At 42.3% G+C, this 21,648-nt stretch overlaps 1 protein-coding gene across 15 annotated transcripts in view; it reads left to right on the top strand.

Annotated features, from left to right (window-relative positions):
• The window catches only part of PTK2 (protein tyrosine kinase 2), a 198,223-nt gene that overhangs the window by 38,795 nt on the left and 137,780 nt on the right, over positions 1 to 21,648 (top strand). For 11 of the 15 annotated variants that reach the window (XM_088676031.1, XM_088676035.1, XM_088676036.1 and 8 more), the window contains one exon: positions 8,895 to 8,921. The exons of 3 other annotated variants lie outside the window; for them this stretch is intronic. Coding sequence is in view for 2 of the 12 variants with exons in the window: in XM_060277576.2 (XP_060133559.2) it covers positions 8,895 to 8,921 (27 nt within the window). In the remaining 10 variants the exon portion in view is untranslated. Of the gene's footprint in view, positions 1 to 3,513; positions 3,595 to 8,894; positions 8,922 to 21,648 lie in introns of all 15 variants that reach the window. One more of the 15 variants, XM_088676023.1, reaches the window with a different exon arrangement.

The raw sequence follows: 21,648 nt of genomic DNA, 5'->3' as shown, positions 1-21,648 counted from the left end.
GAACAGATGATGTCTCTTGAAAAGCATCAGCAACCATTAGCCAGACTGTTAGGGAGGACAAAATATTTACCATATTAGTTCTTCAGATTGACATCTTTCATCATCCCTTGTTCTTATTTTCCTCTTTGGTCATTTAAATTGCATGATTTTTCTTCTTCTTTTCTTTTTCTTCTTCTTTTGTGAAGCCCCATAATTCTTTACCACTAACTGGAGCAATAAAGAAATAAGTGGTCTTGGGAATATTTAGCTAGAGGTGTGGTGCAGTGGTTAAGAGCGGTAGACTCGTAATCTGGGAAGCCGGGTTCACGTCTCTGCTCCTCCACATGCAGCTGCTGGGTGACCTTGGGCTAGTCACACTTCTTTGAAGTCTCTCAGCCCCACTCACCTCACAGGGTGTCTGTTGTGGGGGAGGAGGGGAAAGGAGATTGTTAGCCACTTTGAGAGACTCCTTCGGGTAGTGATAAAGCGGGATATCAAATCCAAACTACTCTTCTTCTTCTTCTTCTTCTTCTTCTTCTTCTTCTTCTTCTTCTTCTTCTTCTTCTTCTTCTTCTTCTAAATCAATGGTCTATCTTAGAAGAAGGATTTGCAATTTCTCTCCTGAATGAATCCATTTTTAAAAAAAAGTTTATATTTTAACCTACAGAAGAAAACAATAGGATTATTGTACGAAATTTGGATACATGATGCTGATGAGTGCATCCATTAAATACACAGTTTATTTCATTTGTATCCAGGCCTGTTGAACAAATCAGTCTTTGCCTGTCAGTAAAAGGAAAGCAGAAAGCAGGGCAGCATAACATCACATGGATGGGAGTTCCACAATCTGGGAGCAAGCTACTAAGAAGGTGCTCTCTTGTGTCCTCACTAAACATGCCTGTGAATGTGACAGGACTGAGAGAAAGACTTCCCCAGAAGATCTTAAAGCCTGGGCTCCCATAGGAAGATACACACCCTGAGTTGCTTTGGGTTCATTAATGGAGGTGGTGAATTGCGATGAAAAAGTGAATAGGAGGTGGGGGCATTCCTACTTGATATACCACTTGGTATTTGCTGCAGTGGCTTGGAGGTTTTTTGTTTTGTTTTGTTTTTTTAGCAAGTAGTATGTAAATTTTGTAAAATAATAAAAAGAGAAACCAAAATAAAATCATGCATATTTGAATTGGCTTTGAAGCCCAATGAGTTTTGTGTATGTGCTTTTAGTTGAACTGTCAGATTGAAAAATGTTACAAGATCATTCAGACTCTGAATTGTGAGGGTTGACTAATAAGCGGAAGAATAAAGTATTTATGAGAGTGTACCAAATGCCGGCCTGGACTGAGAGATGGCTTTTACCTGGTGGGCAGAATATTTAGAAAGTGTTCTTTTGAAGCAGATTACCCACCAGACTCTGTGTACTCTTACACAGTGCTGGTATATGGAGCTAGAGAGGCTACTTGGGAGTCAGATCCTCTATGGTCCAACTGAATGGGCTTCAGTTTTTGTCATTAGCTTATTGCATCCTGCTAAGAAGTGAAAACAGAGCTGACTTTTCTATCCAAGCGTTTGCCAAGAGTGTTTCCAATTGTCAGATCACTGTAGTCACTTCATGTCTCAGGTTTTTGCACTCAGACCTAGGTACTTTTATAAGAGGGATGTGATGGTAGGACTGCCCAGGAGCAAATAACATGCAATGTATCTCTCAGTCTGTTCTGTCTCAAAGAAAGGTAGGGATGTATTCTACTTTGTCACAAGTGTGTAATTTCCCAGTACCACTCTGCAACTGGAAGCCCGAGTGAAGAGTTAGGCACAGATGATGGCTTGTCCAAAACATAATAAACTCTGATTATAAATATTAATTTAATTTCCATAAAGAATGAAAGAAATATAAAGTTACACTGGGGGGAGGGGGCAGATTCTCTTAAGTAGTTCATAACACTTGTTATATCCTGACAATATTTTCAGTAACTTGTATGTTAAAGAGAAGCATCTTTCTTCAGTTGGCATACAGAGAACATGTGCTGTCCTAGCAATGCATAAAACACATTAAGGAGAGTGGCAAAACTATTGGGCAAACCTGCTCTTTGTCTCTGGAGATTCAGGAGAGTGATTGGGTGACAACAATAATGCATCATATATGATATTGACTGGGCCAGGTTTTGCATGGGTCACAATGGCAAACACAATTTTACCTCCCATAAATGACATTGAGAAGTGTACAGTTGAGATCTTCTGTTCCCACTTGTCAGATTTCCCACATGGATTGGTAAAGTGCAGCTCACATACTTACTGGCTTTTGAGATTATGTAGACAGGAATCTGGGCAGAAAGATGGCATTATGAAGAGAACTAGTGTTGGATTACTGTTATAACTGAGACCATGCATGATTCAGTATATTGAACATGATAGAAACAGCTCTGTAGAGACAGCTAGAAACAACTGTAGTTCATTGAGGCCACCACTTGTTTACTGGCAGCACATTCTGAATCTTAGCAGGTATTGAAAAGAAAATATTATGAGTCCCTTTCTGATTGGATGGTATAAACCTTAAATAAACTTAAACTGACGCATTCCACTGTTTCACTTGGCTGAGTAAAGGTACCTCCCAATACTGTTTTGTAGCTTGTCAACCACAGTTGGTGTTTCTCATATGCAAGACAGAGTTGAGGTCTATCTATTAGGCAAATTATTGCTAATTTAAGGAGTTGTGGAATGCAGAATTGACATAGAAATGTTTGTTCTTTTTAAAAAGTCTTCCTCCATTAGTACGAAAGACATTCAGAGCCACTTAGTCTTAAAAATTATTCTAAAAATACACAACACAGTAATTGGTCCAGATATAAGACTGAACCAAGGTTTACCTCACCTGGGCCAGTTCACTCCAGCGGAGATCTCTCCGTGGGCCGGATTGCACAATTTCCGGCGTCTGCGCAGACGTGATTTTTGGCGCTGTGGAAGCAAGTCTCCGCACTACACTGCACCGGTTTAGTGCAGCAGCGGGGACTCTCCAAGCGGGCAGCTCGGTTCGGGGGTGGCTTGTGGGCCGGTTAAATGACCCCCATGGGCTGCTTGTGGTTCATGGGCCTTAGGTTGCCTACCCCTGGTTTAGAGTGACATGCCTGAGCAGCAGTAAACTTTGAGTTTATACACTATCCCTCTCATTTTCTTCTATAGTACTGCACATCCGCAAAGTTTGGAAACATTTCCTGGTTTGAACGAACTAGAGTTAATCATTACAGTCATAGCTCTGGTTGAGTATGCTGCGGATTGCGTTCTTTCGGGTTGCGTACTCGACGGACCTGCACAGAAGCGTTCTGCACGCTTCATGCGTGCACAGAAGCGCTCTATCGGTGCTTTGCGCATGCGCTAAAGCACCGCTTGGGTTGAGTACTTTTCGGGGTGCGAACGGCACCCCGGAACGGATTGGGTACTCAACCCGAGGTACCACTGTACACTCAAACAGGGAACTCTGGTCAGTTAAACCAGAGTTTGATCTGGGCTTGTTTCAATAAAGTATTGTTTTACTAACCACAGGGTGAAGTATGGATGGTTAAGAACAGGAATCTGCAGCTGCACTGGAAGAGGAGAGAGCAGAAGGAAATGCACATTCAGAAGGCTAGTTAACTAAATACTAAACTTTGGTTTTAACATTGTCTCTGAACGTGGGACAATTAGCACCTTTATCTTTTCCAAAAAAATCTTCTATCAGTTCAATCAAGTTATATATCAAGAACAGCTCCAGAATTCAGACCTGATTAAGTACAGCTTGAGTACCACCACAAAATGCCTTTTCACAAGTCAACACCCTCTTTTTATTGGACTTGCTTTGTTTTGATGCAGGAGTGTGCACATTTTAGCACTGTACAGATTTTCCCTTTAAATATTTTTATGCTGATCCTAGAACACAGCATAACTAACATATGGTTATCCATTGCTGTTTGGGAGACTGTCTTTATTTTATTTTTGTTACATAAATAAAAAAACAGTTTTAAATGTCAAAAAGAGGACAACTACAACAAGAGAAAATGATTAAAAAATACAATACAAGGGGAAAGTATACAATACAGTGGAATGACAAATACTTAGCATCATATATATTATGGGAGAAAGCACCTCAAAGCTAAAATTGTAAAATGTCATGCAAATATGAGAGAGCCTATACCAACAATCATGGGTGATTGCTGTCCTGAACTGTTTCCCAAAATTGAGCTGTGAGAGTAGAGGGTAAAATGTGGAAGACTTCTTGAATGAATGAAATTGTGTACAAATCCTTTAAAATGATCCGTCTGCCCTATTAAATGAGTGCAGGAGTGGTTATTGGGCATGGCTGTTACACAGGAATATAAGAAGCTGCCTCATAAAACCGGTCAGTCTAGTTTAGTAGTAGGATTTCAGGCAGGAGGTCTCTCTGAAACTTAGAGATACCAGGAACTGAATCTGGGACATCCTGCATGCAAAGCAGATGCTCTTCTGAGCTATGACCCTTCCCCTTGTTGTGTAAGAACACAAGAGCATGATTGCTTGGTCATCCCAATTTAGTCCAATCTGCTTCAGGCAGCCAGGCAGCCAGATGTTTCCGAAAGCTGTCAAGCATAGCATGAGGATAGCAGTGAAGACTAGCATGTTTATTATAGAATGACCTTTTGTGGACTATAATCAAATGCATGATGGGTTATCACATGTGTGGTTACATGTACGTATGTATGTTGAGAGGACAATGTAGAAAATGCAGTCTGAGACTATTCACACTGTGACCATATATAGCAGCAGTCCCTTGATTTGATCTCATATTTATAGTGAGATCAAAGCACATTGTATTTATTCAAATTGTTGTTTAGTTGTTCAGTTGTGTCTGACTCTTCGTGACCTCATGGACCAGAGCACGCCAGGCACTCCTGTCTTCCACTGCCTCCCGCAGTTTGGTCAGACTCACTTTGGTGGCTTCGAGAACACTATCCCACCATCTCGTCCTCTGTCGTCCCCTTCTCCTTGTGCCCTCCCTCTTTCCCAACATCAGGGTCTTTTCCAGGGAGTCTTCTCCTCTCATGAGGTGGCCAAAGGCTCCTCCAGCACCATAGTTCAAAAGCATCAATTCTTCGGTGATCAGCCTTCTTTATGGTCCAGCTCTCACTTCCATACATCACTACTGGGAAAACCATAGCTTTAACTATACGGACCTTTGTTGGCAAGGTGATGTCTCTGGTTTTTAACATGCTGTCTAGGTTTGTCATTGCTTTTCTCCCAAGAAGCAGGCGTCTTTTAATTTCGTGACTGCTGTCACCATCTGCAGTGATCATGGAACCCAAGAAAGTAAATCTCTCACTGCCTCCATTTCTTCCCCTTCTATTTGCCAGGAGGTGATGGGACCAGTGGTCCCACCCATTAGGAATGCTGTAATTGAATTTATTGAAAAGTGATGGTAGTTTATATTAATATTATTAATATTAATTTATATTAATTTGTCTAATCTCATTGAGTAATCTACATTGCTATAGTGAATTTGTGATCTAATTAATGCAAGTTGTGAAGAAGTAACTGCAAAGCAGCTGTGATATATTCTCTGGGAGACCATGTACAATATTCATGTAAGCCATAGTTTGGCTCAGTGTGACATGCAAACCAGGGCAGCATGGAATTGTTCATTTTGTAATGTCTGTTGCAATATTTACTTTGAAATTGTGCATATCTTTAAAAAATTATGTCAGTGTGCAATAGCTTTGGATACATTAGCTTCCTGCTTTGTCTATATCCATTGTGTGTATCTTGGGTGAGGTGGTATGGTGTTCACATACAAAGAATCCACCCCTTCTCATTTGCTGAAGTAAATCCTTGTGGGTGCTGTTGCTGACCAGATATAGCTAATCCCCCCCCCCGTTCCTATAACACTTTTTTCACAGAAGCGTGTCAGGACATGAGCTGCCTTTCCTTTCTAATGTCTGTTCTGAAGATTGCTCAGGCTTACATGCTTTTTTCATAAGGGAATTTTCAAATAATGAAACAGAATTTTTGTAACACCCTTTACTTTTTTAAAAAAGAGAACTGGGTTAAAATTTTTAGTGCTGCAAACATCCCCAGATTATAATTCATTGATGTGACAGATCCAAGATAGCACGCTGCTTAGCAAAAATAAATCCGTGGGTGCATCCACCTATACTAGAATACTGTAAGGCTTCTGCTGTCTTAAGGAGGCTGTATATACCAATAACTGTTGATTATGGAAACTATTGCTGGAGGCAACTTAAGGCTTTCCATTCCTAAAGTTTGTGTTGCTCTTTCCTGCCTGCTTTTTGTTTTCTCATATTTAAGGGCTTCTCTCATTACATCAGCCTGACTTGCTAGTGAGCAGATGGTTTAGTGAGCATTTTTCTTGGTGGAATTGTTACCCTTGAGCTTTTCTGTGTTCTCCCCTGAGTGTTGCCTGGTTTTGTAAGACAAAATCCTGTGGCACCCTTAAAAGACAAACCAGTCTCTTCTAAATTCATAATGAACTACCGTGTTTCTCATATTATAAGACACGTCTTATATTTATTTTTTCCTCAAAAAAACACACCATGGCTTATTTTCAAGGGATGTCTTATTTTTTTCCTCCTCCTCCTGCCGCGGCCGGCATTGCTGCTGCGGCTATCACTATGTTTTATTTTCGGGGTATGGCTTATATTCCTTGAATGCTTAAAATCCTGCTATGGCTTATTTTATGGGTATGTCTTAAAATATGAGAAACAGGGTAGCTAAGCCCCGAACACTTGAAGTGGTGGTGTGGAAGTCAGAAATGTGCAGTTTAATAATTTATCTTGTTATCTTTCTCTCTAGGCCTGTGTTTATGGTAGGTTTTTCCTTGGTACTACTTTGACCATATTGCCACAATAAGTAGGAATACTGCATATATAGCTATAGCGCCCTTCATTTGAAGATTACGGGCTGGTTTACAATATAAGGACACAATAATACATAGCATAATAACAAAACAATAACACACACACCCCAGTTTAATCAGTCACTTAGTTTAATGATGATCAACCAAGTTTAATGATGATCAACCGTGTGCGGCTTTCAGATTGTTGTAATACTGTTAGTATTTTAAACAGATGTCGTCATTTACTTTATTGTACCTTATTTGTTTGAATACAGTGGTGCCTCGGGTTACAGACGCTTCAGGTTACAGACGCTTCAGGTTACAGACTCTGCTAACCCAGAAATAGTATCTCGGGTTAAGAACTTTGCTTCAGGATGAGAACAGAAATTGCGCTGTGGTGGCAGCAGGAGGCCCCTTTAGCTAAAGTGGTACCTCAGGTTAAGAACAGTTTCAGGTTAATAACGGACCTCCAGAAAGAATTAACCCGCGGTACCACTGTATATAATTTTACTGTTATAATGATTTTAATAAAATTAAAGCGTTTTAAAAAATGAACCACATAAGAGACAACCCCTATTTTTCTGGCACCCATCTCCCTCCAAAATAAATGCACATATTTTGTCCTCTTTTTTTGCCTTGAGGAAGTTTTGGGGGAAGTCTATTAGAATTATGTCTACATCTATACATGTGCTGTAATATGCACTAAATTCTTTTTCATCCTATCTCCCAGAACTACAGTCTAGCTAAAGTCCAAGGCTCTGCAGGGAGGGCTGGGAAACAGATGGCCCTCCAGATGCCATCAATAATTATGATGATGATAATGATAATAATAGTAGTTTATTATTTGTACCCCGCCCATCTGACTGGGTTGCCCCAGCCACTCTGGGCAGCTTCCAGCATATAGAAAAACATAATAAAACATTAAACCTTAAAAAAACTTCTCAATACAGGACTGCCTTCAGATGTCTTCTAAAGGTTATATAGTTACTCATCTCCTTGACATCTGTTGGGAGTGCGCTCCACAGGGTAGGCACCACTACCAAAAAGGCCCTTGACCTGGTTCCCCGTAGCTTCAATTCTTGCAGTATGGGAACTGCCAGAAGGCCCTCAGTGCCAGGCTGAACAATGGAGGTGGAGACCCCATTTGAGTTTGGTGTCAAACTCCCATCAACCCCAGCCAGCATGGCCAATGGTCAGGGATGATGGGAGTTGCAGTTCAATTGATAGAACCTCCCTTCCCATGCTATAAAGGAGAACTGCTTTTGAAATTGACAAATGGGTCAATTGTTCAAAGAAGCAAATGCATTCAAAAATGTTTTGGAGCCTTTTTGGCTCCTGGCTGCTTTTCTAGTCACTACAACTTAACTAACATGTTATATTAGTAAATATTGTGTAACTGCATTTTGAGAGTTGTTATTTCTGGCTGCTAATGTGGTTTTCAGCAATAACTATATTCTTAGAGGCAGATCTCAATTTGTGTTTGAAATAAGCTGTAGGCTGAGCTGGGAAGCTTTCAGTTGTTTGTGTAATTATTTTATTTAATTGTTTTTCATTAAAGTTTTATTAGTTTTTACAACATGAAACATTGATTATAAGCCCAACTAAATATATAAAATTAGCATTTTCTTGTTGATATGTATTTCTCCATGCTTTCTAACCTTTGATATATCCATGCCAGCTTTTAATGATGATCAAGCTCTTCTCTTGGGGTGATTGGTGAGATGTTGGGGATTAGCAGCTGGAATTCCTGCTGCTAATGTAACTTCAAAATTGGCCTTAAAAGTTGCAGAAAAGCTGGCTCAATTTATCAGTTTAGATAATCTACCAAACCATAGGTAGCAACTATATTTCCTATCACAATTGCCGATTATGGCTTCCTAGCTAGTTGTATGCATGGTTTGTCAGTTCAGATATCATAGGGTAGACTAGTGATGGGAATAGACTTTTGAGATTGAAATATGACCATTTCCAACTTAAGTAGCTCAAGAGAATGGCATTGTAAATTAAAAGATTGCACCGAATGTTATTTACACTAATATATATTTCTTTTTAATTATTGCAGATATTTCCAGACTTTCTTTTTCAGCAGGTAAGGTATTGTTTTAATAATAAATGTTGGATTTTATAATGATATAATTCTAAAATATGGCCAAGTAAGATGCCTGTAATTTTTTGTATTCCTTTGTGATCATTAATGTATTTTGTAAGCTACCGGTATATAGTTATGGGGGTCAAGAAGTCAGAATTGTTGTATACAGAAGTGTGTAAAAGTGCATAGGGATTTGCTGCTCTGTTTTAAATACTGTACAGTTGTGAAAATAAGGCAAATATCCCCTGGACGGCTAAGTACAGTCAAAGGCAACAAGGGGGTACGGTGCTCATCTTGCTTCAGGCCAAGGAAGCCTGTGTTTGTCCCCAGACAGCGGTCCAGGTCATGTGGCCAGCATGACTACACAGCTTTTGGCACAACAGAACACCGTGACAGAAGCCAGAGCACATGGAAACACCGCTTACCTTCCCACCACAGCAGTGCCTATTTATCTACTTGCGCTGGTGTGCTTTAGAACTGCTAGGTTGGCAGAATCTGGGACAGAGCAACAAGAGCTCGCCCCGTTGCGCAGATTCGAACTGCCAACCTTCCGATCAGGAAGCCCAAGAGGCTTAGTGGTTTAAACCACAGCACCACCCACATCCCGGTGAAAATAAGAAGAGGTGTTGATGAGTCAGGATTTTAGGGTAAGGCTTGTAGGAATCAACTACCTTTTGGTACTTATTTTTAAAGTAAGACATTCAGTGTGGTGAGTATGGAGATGGTATGGAGTATAGAGGGATAGCTAACCTCCTTAATTTATTTATATTTTTCAGTAGACTTACCTATTAAATCACACACAAAAGAACCTGATCCATGCATTTATTTATTTGCTGCCACCACCACAAATGACTAGATTGTCAGTGGACTCTGACTTTTACACTAATGGCTGGTGGTTTCCTCAGTCTATCTGTGAAAGCCATCATTTCTCTAGTAGGTGCATTTTGAATTTGGAAAGCTGAACTGAAAACTCGTATGTTTATGTGGGAAATACAGAAGGCTACATGAAAGGCAGTGTGACCTTCTGCAAACAGAACTCCCTGTGTTTATATAAAATAAAGAACACACTGTTTTTATTATTACTGAACCACGCACTGTTACCTACTAACAATCTCTGAAGTCCTAATGAAACCATAGCCTTTTCAGGAACTGTGACCCTAAACACTCCTTAATAGAATGCATTGACAATTTTAGCTGCCTGCCATATTATTTATACTGATGTATATGCTTACATCAGTATAAATAAAAAATCCGCCACAGCGCGGCTGGCGCTGTGGGTTAAGCCACTGAGCCTAGGGCTTGCCAGTCAGAAGGTCGGCAGTTCAAATCCCCGCCATGGGGTGAGCTCTCGTTGCTCGGTCCCAGCTCCTGCGAACCTAGCAGTTCGAAAGCACGTCAAAGTGCAAGTAGATACAGCGGGAAGGTAAACACCGTTTCCGTGTGCTGCTCTGGTTCGCCAGAAGCAGCTTTGTCATGCTGGTCACATGACCTGGAAGCTGTACGCCGGCTCCCTCAGCCAATAATGTGAGATGAGCGCCGCAACCCCAGAGTTGGTCACGACTGTACCTAATGGTACGGGGTCCCTTTACCTTTATATGCTTACAGGACAATCTTTAAGGAGGTTCTTGCCTCTTAGTGCTGCAATATGTGACCTTGTGTTTTGGTTCAGGTGACTTTTTTTTTACTTCTGCTTATCCCTCCCTCACAACTACTTGGAACAGAATTTTGTTTTTATTATGCAGAATAGGCATCAAGGCAAATTGAAGATTTGAAAAGCAACACTTTAAAACAACAACAACCACCAACAGAATATACCTCATAGCACTTTTTTAACACTATGCAGTAACTGTCAGGAATCGTCTTCAACTCTTTTGTGTGTCTGTCTTTTCCGTGCTGCTGAACATTTCCATTACAATGCACCTCCACTCTATGGGGAAGCATTGTAGCAGTTGACTTTTCCAGTGCTCCTTGGTTATAGTGTGCAGCTAACAATCGGATTAAATATAGATTCTGTTGTTCTTGTAGTTGCTGGAAGATAAAGGTCATTGTGAACATTTCCTTTCCTTTTTGATTTCATAGTTAAACCTTTTTGTGGGGATGATTAAGTGTGTGCTGTTGAATTCCTTACTTGATTAGGTAGTTTGTTAAACCATCACATAAGGGAGTTATCCTACATTTCTCTAATTTCTATCATAGCTTTGAAGTCTTTGCCACTTACTTTGCTCTTGCTTTTTTAATTGAGGCCAAGAATATGAGACTTGAGAATTTGAGAGTGCAAATCACTTGAGGCGTCTGAGGACAATTTGTTAATTTTTTATCACTTTAGAGCTGGATTGAAGGCTGTGCTCCAGCACTTTATTTGTATGTAAAGTCCTCTAGGCCAGACATCTTGTAGCATGTACATAAATAAATGTTTTAATTGATTTTTTAATTTAAAAAAATTGAGCATCTATTTCTGTAGATGTAGTTGATGTTTGAGATATGATGGATAAATTCATTAAATCCCATGGTTGACTTTGCTTCCCTCATCATCGCCATGTTTTTCCCTTTTCCCCCCTTTCCCCCCCCATTTCCACCCATTATTAAATTGTTTTGTGCAGTATTAAGAGAGAGGTTGAAGTATTATGGTTTCTGATTTCAATTGAATACATATCAATGCTACTAGTACTTCAATATGTGTATGGATCATTGATATATGAAATATTGGGAAATTTAATTTAATTGGTAAATTAAAAAATGCAGTGTTGTGTTACCTCAGGTAAGTCTCAAATAGATTTGATGCAGATGTAGCATAGCATAATGTTGCCATTTAGCAATGAGAACCTGAATGAATCTACTTGGCTGTGCTATACTGTTCAATGCAAAGGGATCAGTTCACCGCTGCACAAGTTGATAGACAGGAAGCCTGAGAAATGCATTTTCTTTGCATGTGTTTTTTTTGGTAAGACTTGAAAATAAGCATCTAATTCTACTTTAGCAAGTTCGGTATATAGAACTTATGCACCCTGCACTGCTCTCTTTCTCTAAGCCACCAGCATTATATATGTGTGGAATTTCTGTTCCCCCATTCATCCTGTTGTAGTTTACTCTTCTGATTCCCTCCCTCAACAGTAGATGACCTATAGTATTATATCCTGTGGTTGCCTGGCAACATCATAGTATGCACTTATGACCATAGACTTACAAGAGTAGACTGACACACAATGCCCAGATTCAGAGTTGACTAGGAATTTTAATTCGATGCTTGTATCTTCTTTTGACTTTTGAAAAGCAAATCTATGGAGGCAAAGGCTTCTGTGTTGAACATTCAGTTGAGTGCTAGATTTGGGGTGGGAAGAATTCTGAAGCGTCAATTTAATTACTTTTACAGCAGCCTTTCGGTCGGAGTTTTGTTTTGTTTTTTGTTTTGCTACCCATAACAGAAAGTGTTCCTATACAGGTGAGGGTGAGTGTAATAGATTCTACTATAGTGTTTATAAGCTTTGAGGGTCACACTGCTTTTTTTTAAAAAAAGAGAAAAACAGGTGGGTGGATTGCAGAAATGATTGCAGTAGTACAGGTGAAAGTGTTTGATTTTTGCATTAACCCACCACCACCACACAGGGAGTGCTCTCTCTCTCTCTCTCTCTCTCTCTCTCTCTCTCTCTCTCTCTCTCTCTCTCTCACACACACACACACACACACACACACTCTTAAAAACACATTTCTGAAAGGCTGGATAAAAACAATGGATAACATTTCAGGGTTTCCGTAAAGCAGCTTACTCTTACCCACACCTTTTATCGCCCTGCAGTATGGCCACAATAATGATGGCGCCTTATCTCTGCTGCCACCTTTTTTTCTTTTATAGTTTTGGGTGGGGGAGCATTAATATTGGCTATTGTAAAGGTAAAGGGACCCCTGAGCATTAGGTCCAGTCGTGACCGACTCTAGGGTTGCGGCGCTCATCTCGTGTTATTGGATGAGGGAGCCGGCGTACAGCTTCCAGGTCATGTGGCCATCATGACAAAGCCACTTCTGGCGAGCCAGAGCAGCACACAGAAATGCTGTTTACCTTCCCGCTGTAGCTGTACCTATTTATCTACTTGCACTTTTGACGTGCTTTCGAACTGCTAGGTTGGCAGGAGCTAGAACCGAGCAACGAGAGCTCACCCCATGGCGGGGATTCGAATCACCGACCTTCTGATCAGCAAGCCCTAGGCTCTGTGGTTTAACCCACAGTGCCACCCTGTTGGCTACTATAAAGTTAGCTTAAAGATGCAAAAATATTATTTGCATGCTTAATTTTGCTGACAACCTCTAAGCTGGCTGTCTCTTTGTTTATTGATGACTGATAAGGTACTGTATAGTCATTAGACTGTTGAACCAGGACTGTTGAGACCCAGCTTCAGATCTTAGACGTAAACCTCTCACCCAATTTACTTGGGCTTCTCACTCATTAGAATGTTGCACTGAGCTCCTTGGTGAAAAGCTGGGATATAAGTGTAATAAACACTGATATTCCTGTCATAAATTTTAAAATTTAGCTGATAATTTCCTGAAAGTATGTATTTTTTATAACTGGCATTTCCATTTTATTTTTCCTTGTGCTATCTCCATCATTCCTTTTAAATCATATGACTAGGTTTTGGGCCTGCATGTGCAGATCCACTTCCGTCCATTATAATTTTTTACTGAACATCATTTAGGTGTTTGGGCACCTCTAAATATTGTACATTTGTTTTCCTTCTGTTTTGAAATAAACCATGCAAAGTCATCTGCATTTAATAAAAGGGTCTCTCTTTTTTGAAGGAGGAAAAAGGTAATTTCTGTATGTGGCTTTCATCTTATGGAAGAACATCCACATTTAGTTTAAAAGAAATTAATTTACCAATTTTGAGGGAGATTTCTGTCTGCTAGACAGAGCTACCCAAGCTGAACACTTGCATGGACAGCTGTTTGCAATCTTGTGCTTGTGAAAAGTGCCTTAGGGATATTCACTGATAACAAGCAGTTAATGGCAGGGTTCTATGTTTCATCCTGATTATTGGTTTTTGGCACCATGCTAGGGGGCATTAGTTGGTTGCTGATGTTTACATGCAAGAATACCATCTACTACCGGTATATAACACTTTGTAAATGCTGCTAAGATCTGACCATGGTTGAGATATGACACCACAACTCAGGATAGAACAGTCAGGAAAGCCATAATACATGGGTAGGCAAACTAAGGCCTGGGGGGCAGATCCAGCCCGCGGATGGTCCGAGAATCAGCGTGTTTTTACATGAGTAGAATGTGTCCTTTTATTTAAAATGCATCTCTGGGTTATTTGTGGGGCCTGCCTGGTGTTTTTTACATGAGTAGAATGTGTGCTTTTATTTAAAATGCATCTCTGGGTTATTGTGGGGCATAGGAATTCGTTCGCTGCCCCCCCCCCCCCAAAAAATATTCTGTCTCCCCACAAGGTCTGAGGGACAGTGGACTGGCTCCCTGCTGAAAAAGTTTGCTGACCCCTGCCATAATACTAATAGCTCTCTTTTAAAAACCAACAACAACAATAAGAAGAACAACAACACACAAACCTTTGACAGTTTTATGATGTGCATTACAAATCTAGACTTTCCATTATTTTAGTTTTCAATTTGCTGCTTTTTAGAGCATAAATTGTATTTATTTTTTAAAAGGTTTTCTATGCATCACATGTACATTATCTAGTTATATAGACTTTAAAGTTGCTCTTATCTGAGGCCCTTCTTTGTGTGCCCCCTCCACGAGAGGTCTGGCGGGTAGCAACGTGAGAAAGAAGGAAGAAGAAGAAAGCATCACCACGCCCCAGAAAAGTGTTGAAAACCATCCAAAATGACTTCTGGTGGTAATTGCAAAGGTTACCATCAGTTTGGCTCTCTTTTTTGAAGCATTGCAAGATTCATTAAATGATGTTCATTACAGCATCCAAGACCAGGGCAGTCACCACAGTTGTCGTTTGAGCTCAGGTGAATCTTTGTGTGGCTAGGGCAGCCACTAGGCAAGACCTTGCCTGTGTTAGGGTTTAAAAGCAAAATCAGCAGAAACTGGTTGAGAAACTTACACATAGAGACCAAGACTTAAACAAATGCTTGGTTTAATGGAGAAAGTAAAAATAACAAAAATTAAATTAAGCTTGCACAAAATACCCGCACAACCAAACCACCCACCAAGAGCACACTGGGAAAACGCCCAGCACAGAGGCAACACACAACACCCCTGATATACCCTGCATCATCAGCTTCACAGCAACACCTGTAGAGCTGCTCCACAGCTGCAGAGCCCCAGTCATTAAATCTTTCCTGACTCTTAAAGGTACAGTGAAACAATAATGACACTTTTACACAATCATTCAACAGCCTGGATTCCCCATGGCTGCTTCAGAGGCTCCTTCTGCCTGCAAGCTGGAGAATATGGAGTATGCCTGCCTGTGGAATAAAATCACTGTTTTGGTGTCTGTTCCCAGTCTGATTAGCACAGAATTATTACCTCTAAGAGAACCGCAAGGGGTTGTGGTTATTCTGGATGTCAGCCATTTTTGGCAGGGAACCTGAAATGTTGCGGTAAACTGTAGCTTTTCTCTAGCACCTGCTGGCTTTTTTTTGTTTTTGTATTATTGTTCCAGCAAGAATAGGTGTGGAAATATTAGTACACACTGTTAAAATGTCTCTGTCTGACAAAACATATCTGAATTAAATTTTTGATATCCAACAGCAAATTGTAAACTTTTCTTCCCCTTTGAAAGTTCTCTTATCTTTTTACACTTACTAAGAAATAGGTTTCATTAAAGACACTGGGGCTTGCTTCTGAGTAAACTTGCCAACTACTGCTAGTAAATGGACTAAAACAGGTATGTTTACATGATTTTTAATCCAACATATCAGCAGTGATGCAGTGAATATTTGGTTCATTGCTGACCCCTCTTTATTCTCCATTTTAAGCTAGCTTCACACAGCAGCTGAGGGAAAAGATTCCTGTGGGAGAAAATGGAATTTATGATCATAATAGCATAAATGTAGGTGCAGGGATGCACCTGCTATAGATCTTAATTGTGTTTAATTAAAAATAAATGAAATTGAATGTTTTTTTTTTAAAAAAGTGGTGAAAAGCTAAAGATGTCTGCCCTTTTCAAAGGAAGCCTCCTCTTAATTTATACTTTTGTCTGATTTCCTGCAACCATCACAAGGCTCTGTTATAGAAGCTTTTGCTCTGATGAGTTTTGCGAGTCCTCAAATTTCTGCTCTTAGAGATTTAATGAGGGAGAGGTGGGTGGATGCTTTACCATCTGTTAATGATTCTGCTTGGTGAACATATTTTACCTCGGGGCCTGGTTACTGACAAGAGGCCAGAACCCAGAATGGCTCTGTAATCAGTTGTCTACTGCCTACCTCAATTCTGCTGGGCATATTCAGTAACTGAGCTGGTGAGACACCAGCTGTTGTCATCCACTTTTAAAGGGTTTATGAGGTCCCCCTATTAAAACAGTTGCAAAATGCTTCTCAAGTTTCATTTGAGAACCCAATTTGTCTTTGAAAGTCCAAAATACAGAACATGGTAATTTAGTCATTTACCTGTGCTAAGAATGGATCATGGTTTGTGACCTGTGAGGATTTGACTTGTGCCTTGTGCTGCACAGAACAAACATGATTAATCTGCTTGCCATGATTCAGTTAAACAGTGCAGGTATCACGAAAAGAGAGGAAATGAAGGTGAGGCTCTCTGTTGTTATCGGGATTCACCTCATATGTACGGTAGTCTTTAATAAAAATTGGGTACCAATTTTTATTTTTTCCTCTTTTCTCCAAGCAGAAATTGCACAGAACCTGTTTTCCATGTCTCCAGTCCTAATACAGTACAGTGGTGCCTTGGGTTACAGACACTTCAGGTTACAGACTCCGCTAACCCAGAAATAGTACCTTGGGTTAAGAACTTTGCTTTAGGATGAGAACAGAAATCGTGTGGCAGCAGCAGGAGGCCCCATTAGCTAAAGTGGTACCTCAGGTTAAGAACAGTTTCAGGTTAAGAACAGACCTCCAGAACGAATTAAGTTCTTAACCCAAGGTACCACTGTATTTCTTTTGTGGATCACGGTCAGTAAGTATATGTCTGAGGTTTTGAAAATGTGCTGAACTTTAACAGTGAATTAAGTATTTAACCATTCACTGTTGAATACTTCATTCTGGTGATCCACAAGTTAGAATCACGAGTGGCTTAACTTTTCAAGTGTCATTATGCATTTCCTTCTAAAGCATTAATCTTTCATTAATGAATAGGCATACTGTGGTGAAAGGATGATGGACTTTTTCAGTCAGGATGAAGTAGGAGAAGCAGTGGTAGGCTTAATCACATTTGAAAATGTAAAATGGAGTGCCTGCTGTATTTTTTTTTAAGGATCAGTATGGGATAACTTGGTAGCAAAATCTAGAAGTGTGTAAAATTCAGACACTTTGGGATGGTTTCAGACTGTGGGAAAATGTTTAAAAGGGGTGAAGGCAGTGAAGATGTCCTTTTGCTCCAAAGGCAAAGCTCAACATGGGACACTACCTTTTTGTGTAAATTGTGGGTAAGAGGCTGAGGCTGTAAAAGCTTGCCTTTTGCAGTATCAGCTAGCTTTGGTAGTACTGTGGATATGAGGGAAATGTGATGAAGTGATGTAAAGAATGGCAAGAGAGAGGCCAGCTACAGGGTGCTTTAGTAATGGTGTCTTAGAAGGCAGAGATACCTTCACAGAGGAAGGAAGAGAGATCAAGGAATGCAGGGAATAACTGTAGCATTGCTCAGACTGTAGTTTCACACTCTGTTTTGAGACAGGATGGCTGCAGTTCAAAAGAGCAATAAACCTGTAACCTTCCTACCTTGGTCAAGTTTAGTGTTGGAATACAAGGTTGTGGGGGCATGGAATTGGGGCATGAATTGAGGGGCCATCAATACTTTTGTAATGCCCCCCCCCCTGCTCAAAGGGCCTATCCTGGGCCTTTGATAGCTCCAGAAACCAGAAATGTACTGTATTTGCATTATGAACAGCTTTACTGCCATTAACCCTCTTTTTTGAACAGGACATGTTCATTGTTTTGCAGAGAACAAATGCTTCAGATTATTAAGCTAGTGTTTTCCTGATGTGCTTCTATACGTATCCTCCGGCAGGCAACCTTTCTCAACCGTGGGTGCCCATATGTTGTTAAACTACAACTCCCATCATGCTTGATCACTAGTCCTGCTAGCCAGGGATTATGGGGGTTGTAGTCCAACAGCATCTGGAAACCCAGTGTTGAGAGAGACTCCCCTAAGGTGTATAAACATGTATCTTAATACAATACAAAATTCTGTAAAGGTAAAGGGACCCCTGACCATTGGGTCCAGTCGCGGACGACTCTGGGGTTGCGGCGCTCATCTCGGTTTACTGGCCGAGGGAGCCGGCGCACAGCTTCCGGGTCATGTGGCCAGCATGACTAATCTGCTTCTGGCGAACCAGAGCATCACACAGAAACGCCGTTTACCTTCCCGCCGGACTGGTACCTATTTATCTACTTGCACTTGGATGTGCTTTCAGACTGCTAGGTTGGCAGGAGCAGGGACTAGGCAATGGGAGCTCACCCCGTTGCAGGGATTCAAATCACCAACCTTCTGATCGACAAGCCCTAGGCTCAGTGGTTTAACCCACAGCCCTTCAAAATACAACTTCAAAACAAATATTAACAAATGATTAAAAGCTTGGTGAAATAATAATGCATAATTCAACTTGAATCTATCTCACATAAATTTTGTGAGGATAGAGTGCAAGAGTACCATGTGTGCCACCTTGGATTCCTCTGGGGGAAAGCCTGGGATGCCAAAGTGATGAGTATGAGTTTTCTGAGCAGGCATTAATATTACGTCACAAGCTTTTGTTTTTTGTTTTAAATCAATTGAGTGATTGTTGCTTACCATAAAATACAACAACTGGTGGAATGTGGTAATGATGCTTAACATATACCGTGTTTCCCCCTTTTTAAGGCGTAGCCATAAAGTAAGCCATGGCAGGATTTTTAAACATTTGCTAAACATAAGACATACCCCGAAAATAAGACATACCTCCATGCCATGTGGAGAGAGACCGCCGAGCGCCCCAACCAGCCAGCGGGACTCAGAACGCTGGCTGCAGCAGCAGCAGGAGGAAGCCTGCCGGCTCGGTGCCTGGAGCCAGCTGCTGCAGCGACGAGTGCGCAGAGCACCCGAGCCAGCGGTCTTGCCTCCGCCTGGCCCAACCGAGGAGACCTGCCTCCCCACCATCCAGATCCGGCGGCTGCAGCGTGGAGCGCATCGAGCGCTCTGCAAGACCGAGCGCTTGGAGCGCTCTGTCGGGCCGGGCGGAGCGCCTGAGCCAGCGCCTCCGCTTGGCCCGGCCAAGGAGACCTGCCTCCCCACCGCCCAGATCCGGTGGCTGCAGCGTGGAGCGCATTGAGCGCTCTGCAAGACCGAGCGCTTGGAGCGCTCTGTCGGGCCGGGCGGAGCGCCTGAGCCAGTGGCCTCCGCCTGGCCGGCCGAGGAGACCTCCCTCCCCACCGCCCAGATCCGGCGGCTGCAGCGTCGGGCGCTCCGCAGGACCGAGCGCTTGGAGCGCTCTGTTGCGTCGGGCGGAGCGCCTGAGCCAGCGGCCTCCGCCTGGCCCGGCCGTGGAGACCTGACTCCCTGCCGCCCAGATACGGCGGCTGCAGCGTGGAGCGCGTCGAGCGCTCCGCAAGACCAAGCGCTTGGAGCGCTCTGTCGCGCCGGGCGGAGCGCCTGAGCCAGCAGCCTCCGCCTGGCCCGGCCGTGGAGACCTGACTCCCTGCCGCCCAGATACGGCGGCTGCAGCGTGGAGCGCATTGAGCGCTCTGCAAGACCGAGCGCTTGGAGCGCTCTGTCGGGCCGGGCGGAGCGCCTGAGCCAGTGGCCTCCGCCTGGCCGGCCGAGGAGACCTCCCTCCCCACCACCCAGATCCGGCGGCTGCAGCGTCGGGCGCTCCGCAGGACCGAGCGCTTGGAGCGCTCTGTCGCGTCGGGCGGAGCGCCTGAGCCAGCGGCCTCCGCCTGGCCCGGCCGTGGAGACCTGACTCCCTGCCGCCCAGATACGGCGGCTGCAGCGTGGAGCGCGTCGAGCGCTCCGCAAGACCAAGCGCTTGGAGCGCTCTGTCGGCCGGGCGGAGTGCCCGAGCCAGCGGTCTCCGCCTGACCCAGCCGAGGAGACCTGCCTCCCCGCCGCCCAGAACCGGCGCAGCGCCAAGCGCTTGGAGCGCCCTGCCGGGCCGGGCGGACCACCTAAACCAGTTTTTCTTCTTTTTTTCTTCCCTTTTTGTAATGTACAGAAATGCATAGTTTATCATCATCATTAATTAATGTACAGAAATGTAATGTACAGAAATGCAAACTATATCTTATCATCATCAGGTAATTAAAAAAAAAGACACCCCACCGAAAATAAGACACCCTGTGTTTTTTTGAGAAAAAAAAGTTGTAAGACGGTGTCTTAAAAAGGGGGAAACACGGTAGTGTATGTCGAATGGATAGAGCATGTCACATAAATAATTTTGGTAATCCTTACAACTGCTCTGTAACATAGCTTAATATTATCCCCATCTTGCAATGTGAGTGAAGCACTGAGGCTTGGAGAATAGTGGCTTGTCTAAAGGCCACCTAGAGAGGGTTGGGGAACATGGAGGGTAACTGGATGGAGTGAAGGAAGGAGAAGCAGCAAGAATGGAATTCATATGAATAACTTTGTGTGGTGCTCTGGATTAGGAAAATTGATCAATGCTTCTCTGAAGTCTGCTCATAAAGGAAAAATGATTGCAGCCTCAGAGGAGTAGATCTGCTATATTTATCATTCATGCAAGTTATTTAAGGAAGCATGTGGTGTCTTAGTTCAGTTTTTTTCTTCACCTTTTCTATAAACCAAAAAGTGAGACACTTTGACTTCATTTGATTAAGGAGAAACTTATTCCGTAGCTTTGAGATTTTGTATTGCTATCAGTGACAGTAAAGCTGATGCCAATGTCTAGATCAGGCTTCCTCAACCTCGGCCCTCAATATGTTTTTGTCCTACAACTCCCATGATCCCTAGCTAGCAGACCAGGGGGCAGAGATGATGGGAATTGTATTCTCAAAACCGCCGAGGTTGAGGAAGCCTGGTCTAGATCTTAACCCATTAAAACCCTTACCTAAAAAACAAATGTCTGAGATCCCCTTTTTCTTGACCCCAGTCCAGCACCCTTTCAATCCACTTCCTTCATTCTTAATGAATTGTACATGTCATGCTGTGGTGGGTCATGGTCAATATTTGTTTGAATGGTTTTTATTTACTTTTTAATATTTTTAGGTCTTTCTTTGTGTTTCATTTGTGTATTCCTTATTTATTGTAAGCTCTGCCAAGAGAACTTCATTACAAATGTTATGTTGTTGTTTAGTCGTTTAGTCGTGTCCGACTCTTCGTGACCCCATGGACCATAGCACGCCAGGCACTCCTGTCTTGCACTGCCTCCCGTAGTTTGGTCAAACTCATGTTCGTAGCTTCGAGAACACTGTCCAACCATCTTGTCCTCTGTCGTCCCCTTCTCCTAGTGCCCTCAATCTTTCCCAACATCAGGGTCTTTTCCAAGGATTCTTCTCTTCTCATGAGGTGGCCAAAGTATTGGAGCCTCAGCTTCACGATCTGTCCTTCCAGGGAGCACTCAGGGCTGATTTCCTTAAGAATTGATAGGTTTGATCT

This window comes from Zootoca vivipara, chromosome 8, assembly GCF_965207765.1.
Source record: "Zootoca vivipara chromosome 8, rZooViv2.hap1.1, whole genome shotgun sequence".
NCBI lineage: Eukaryota > Metazoa > Chordata > Lepidosauria > Squamata > Lacertidae > Zootoca > Zootoca vivipara.
This window is presented reverse-complemented; position numbering and strand designations above follow the sequence as displayed.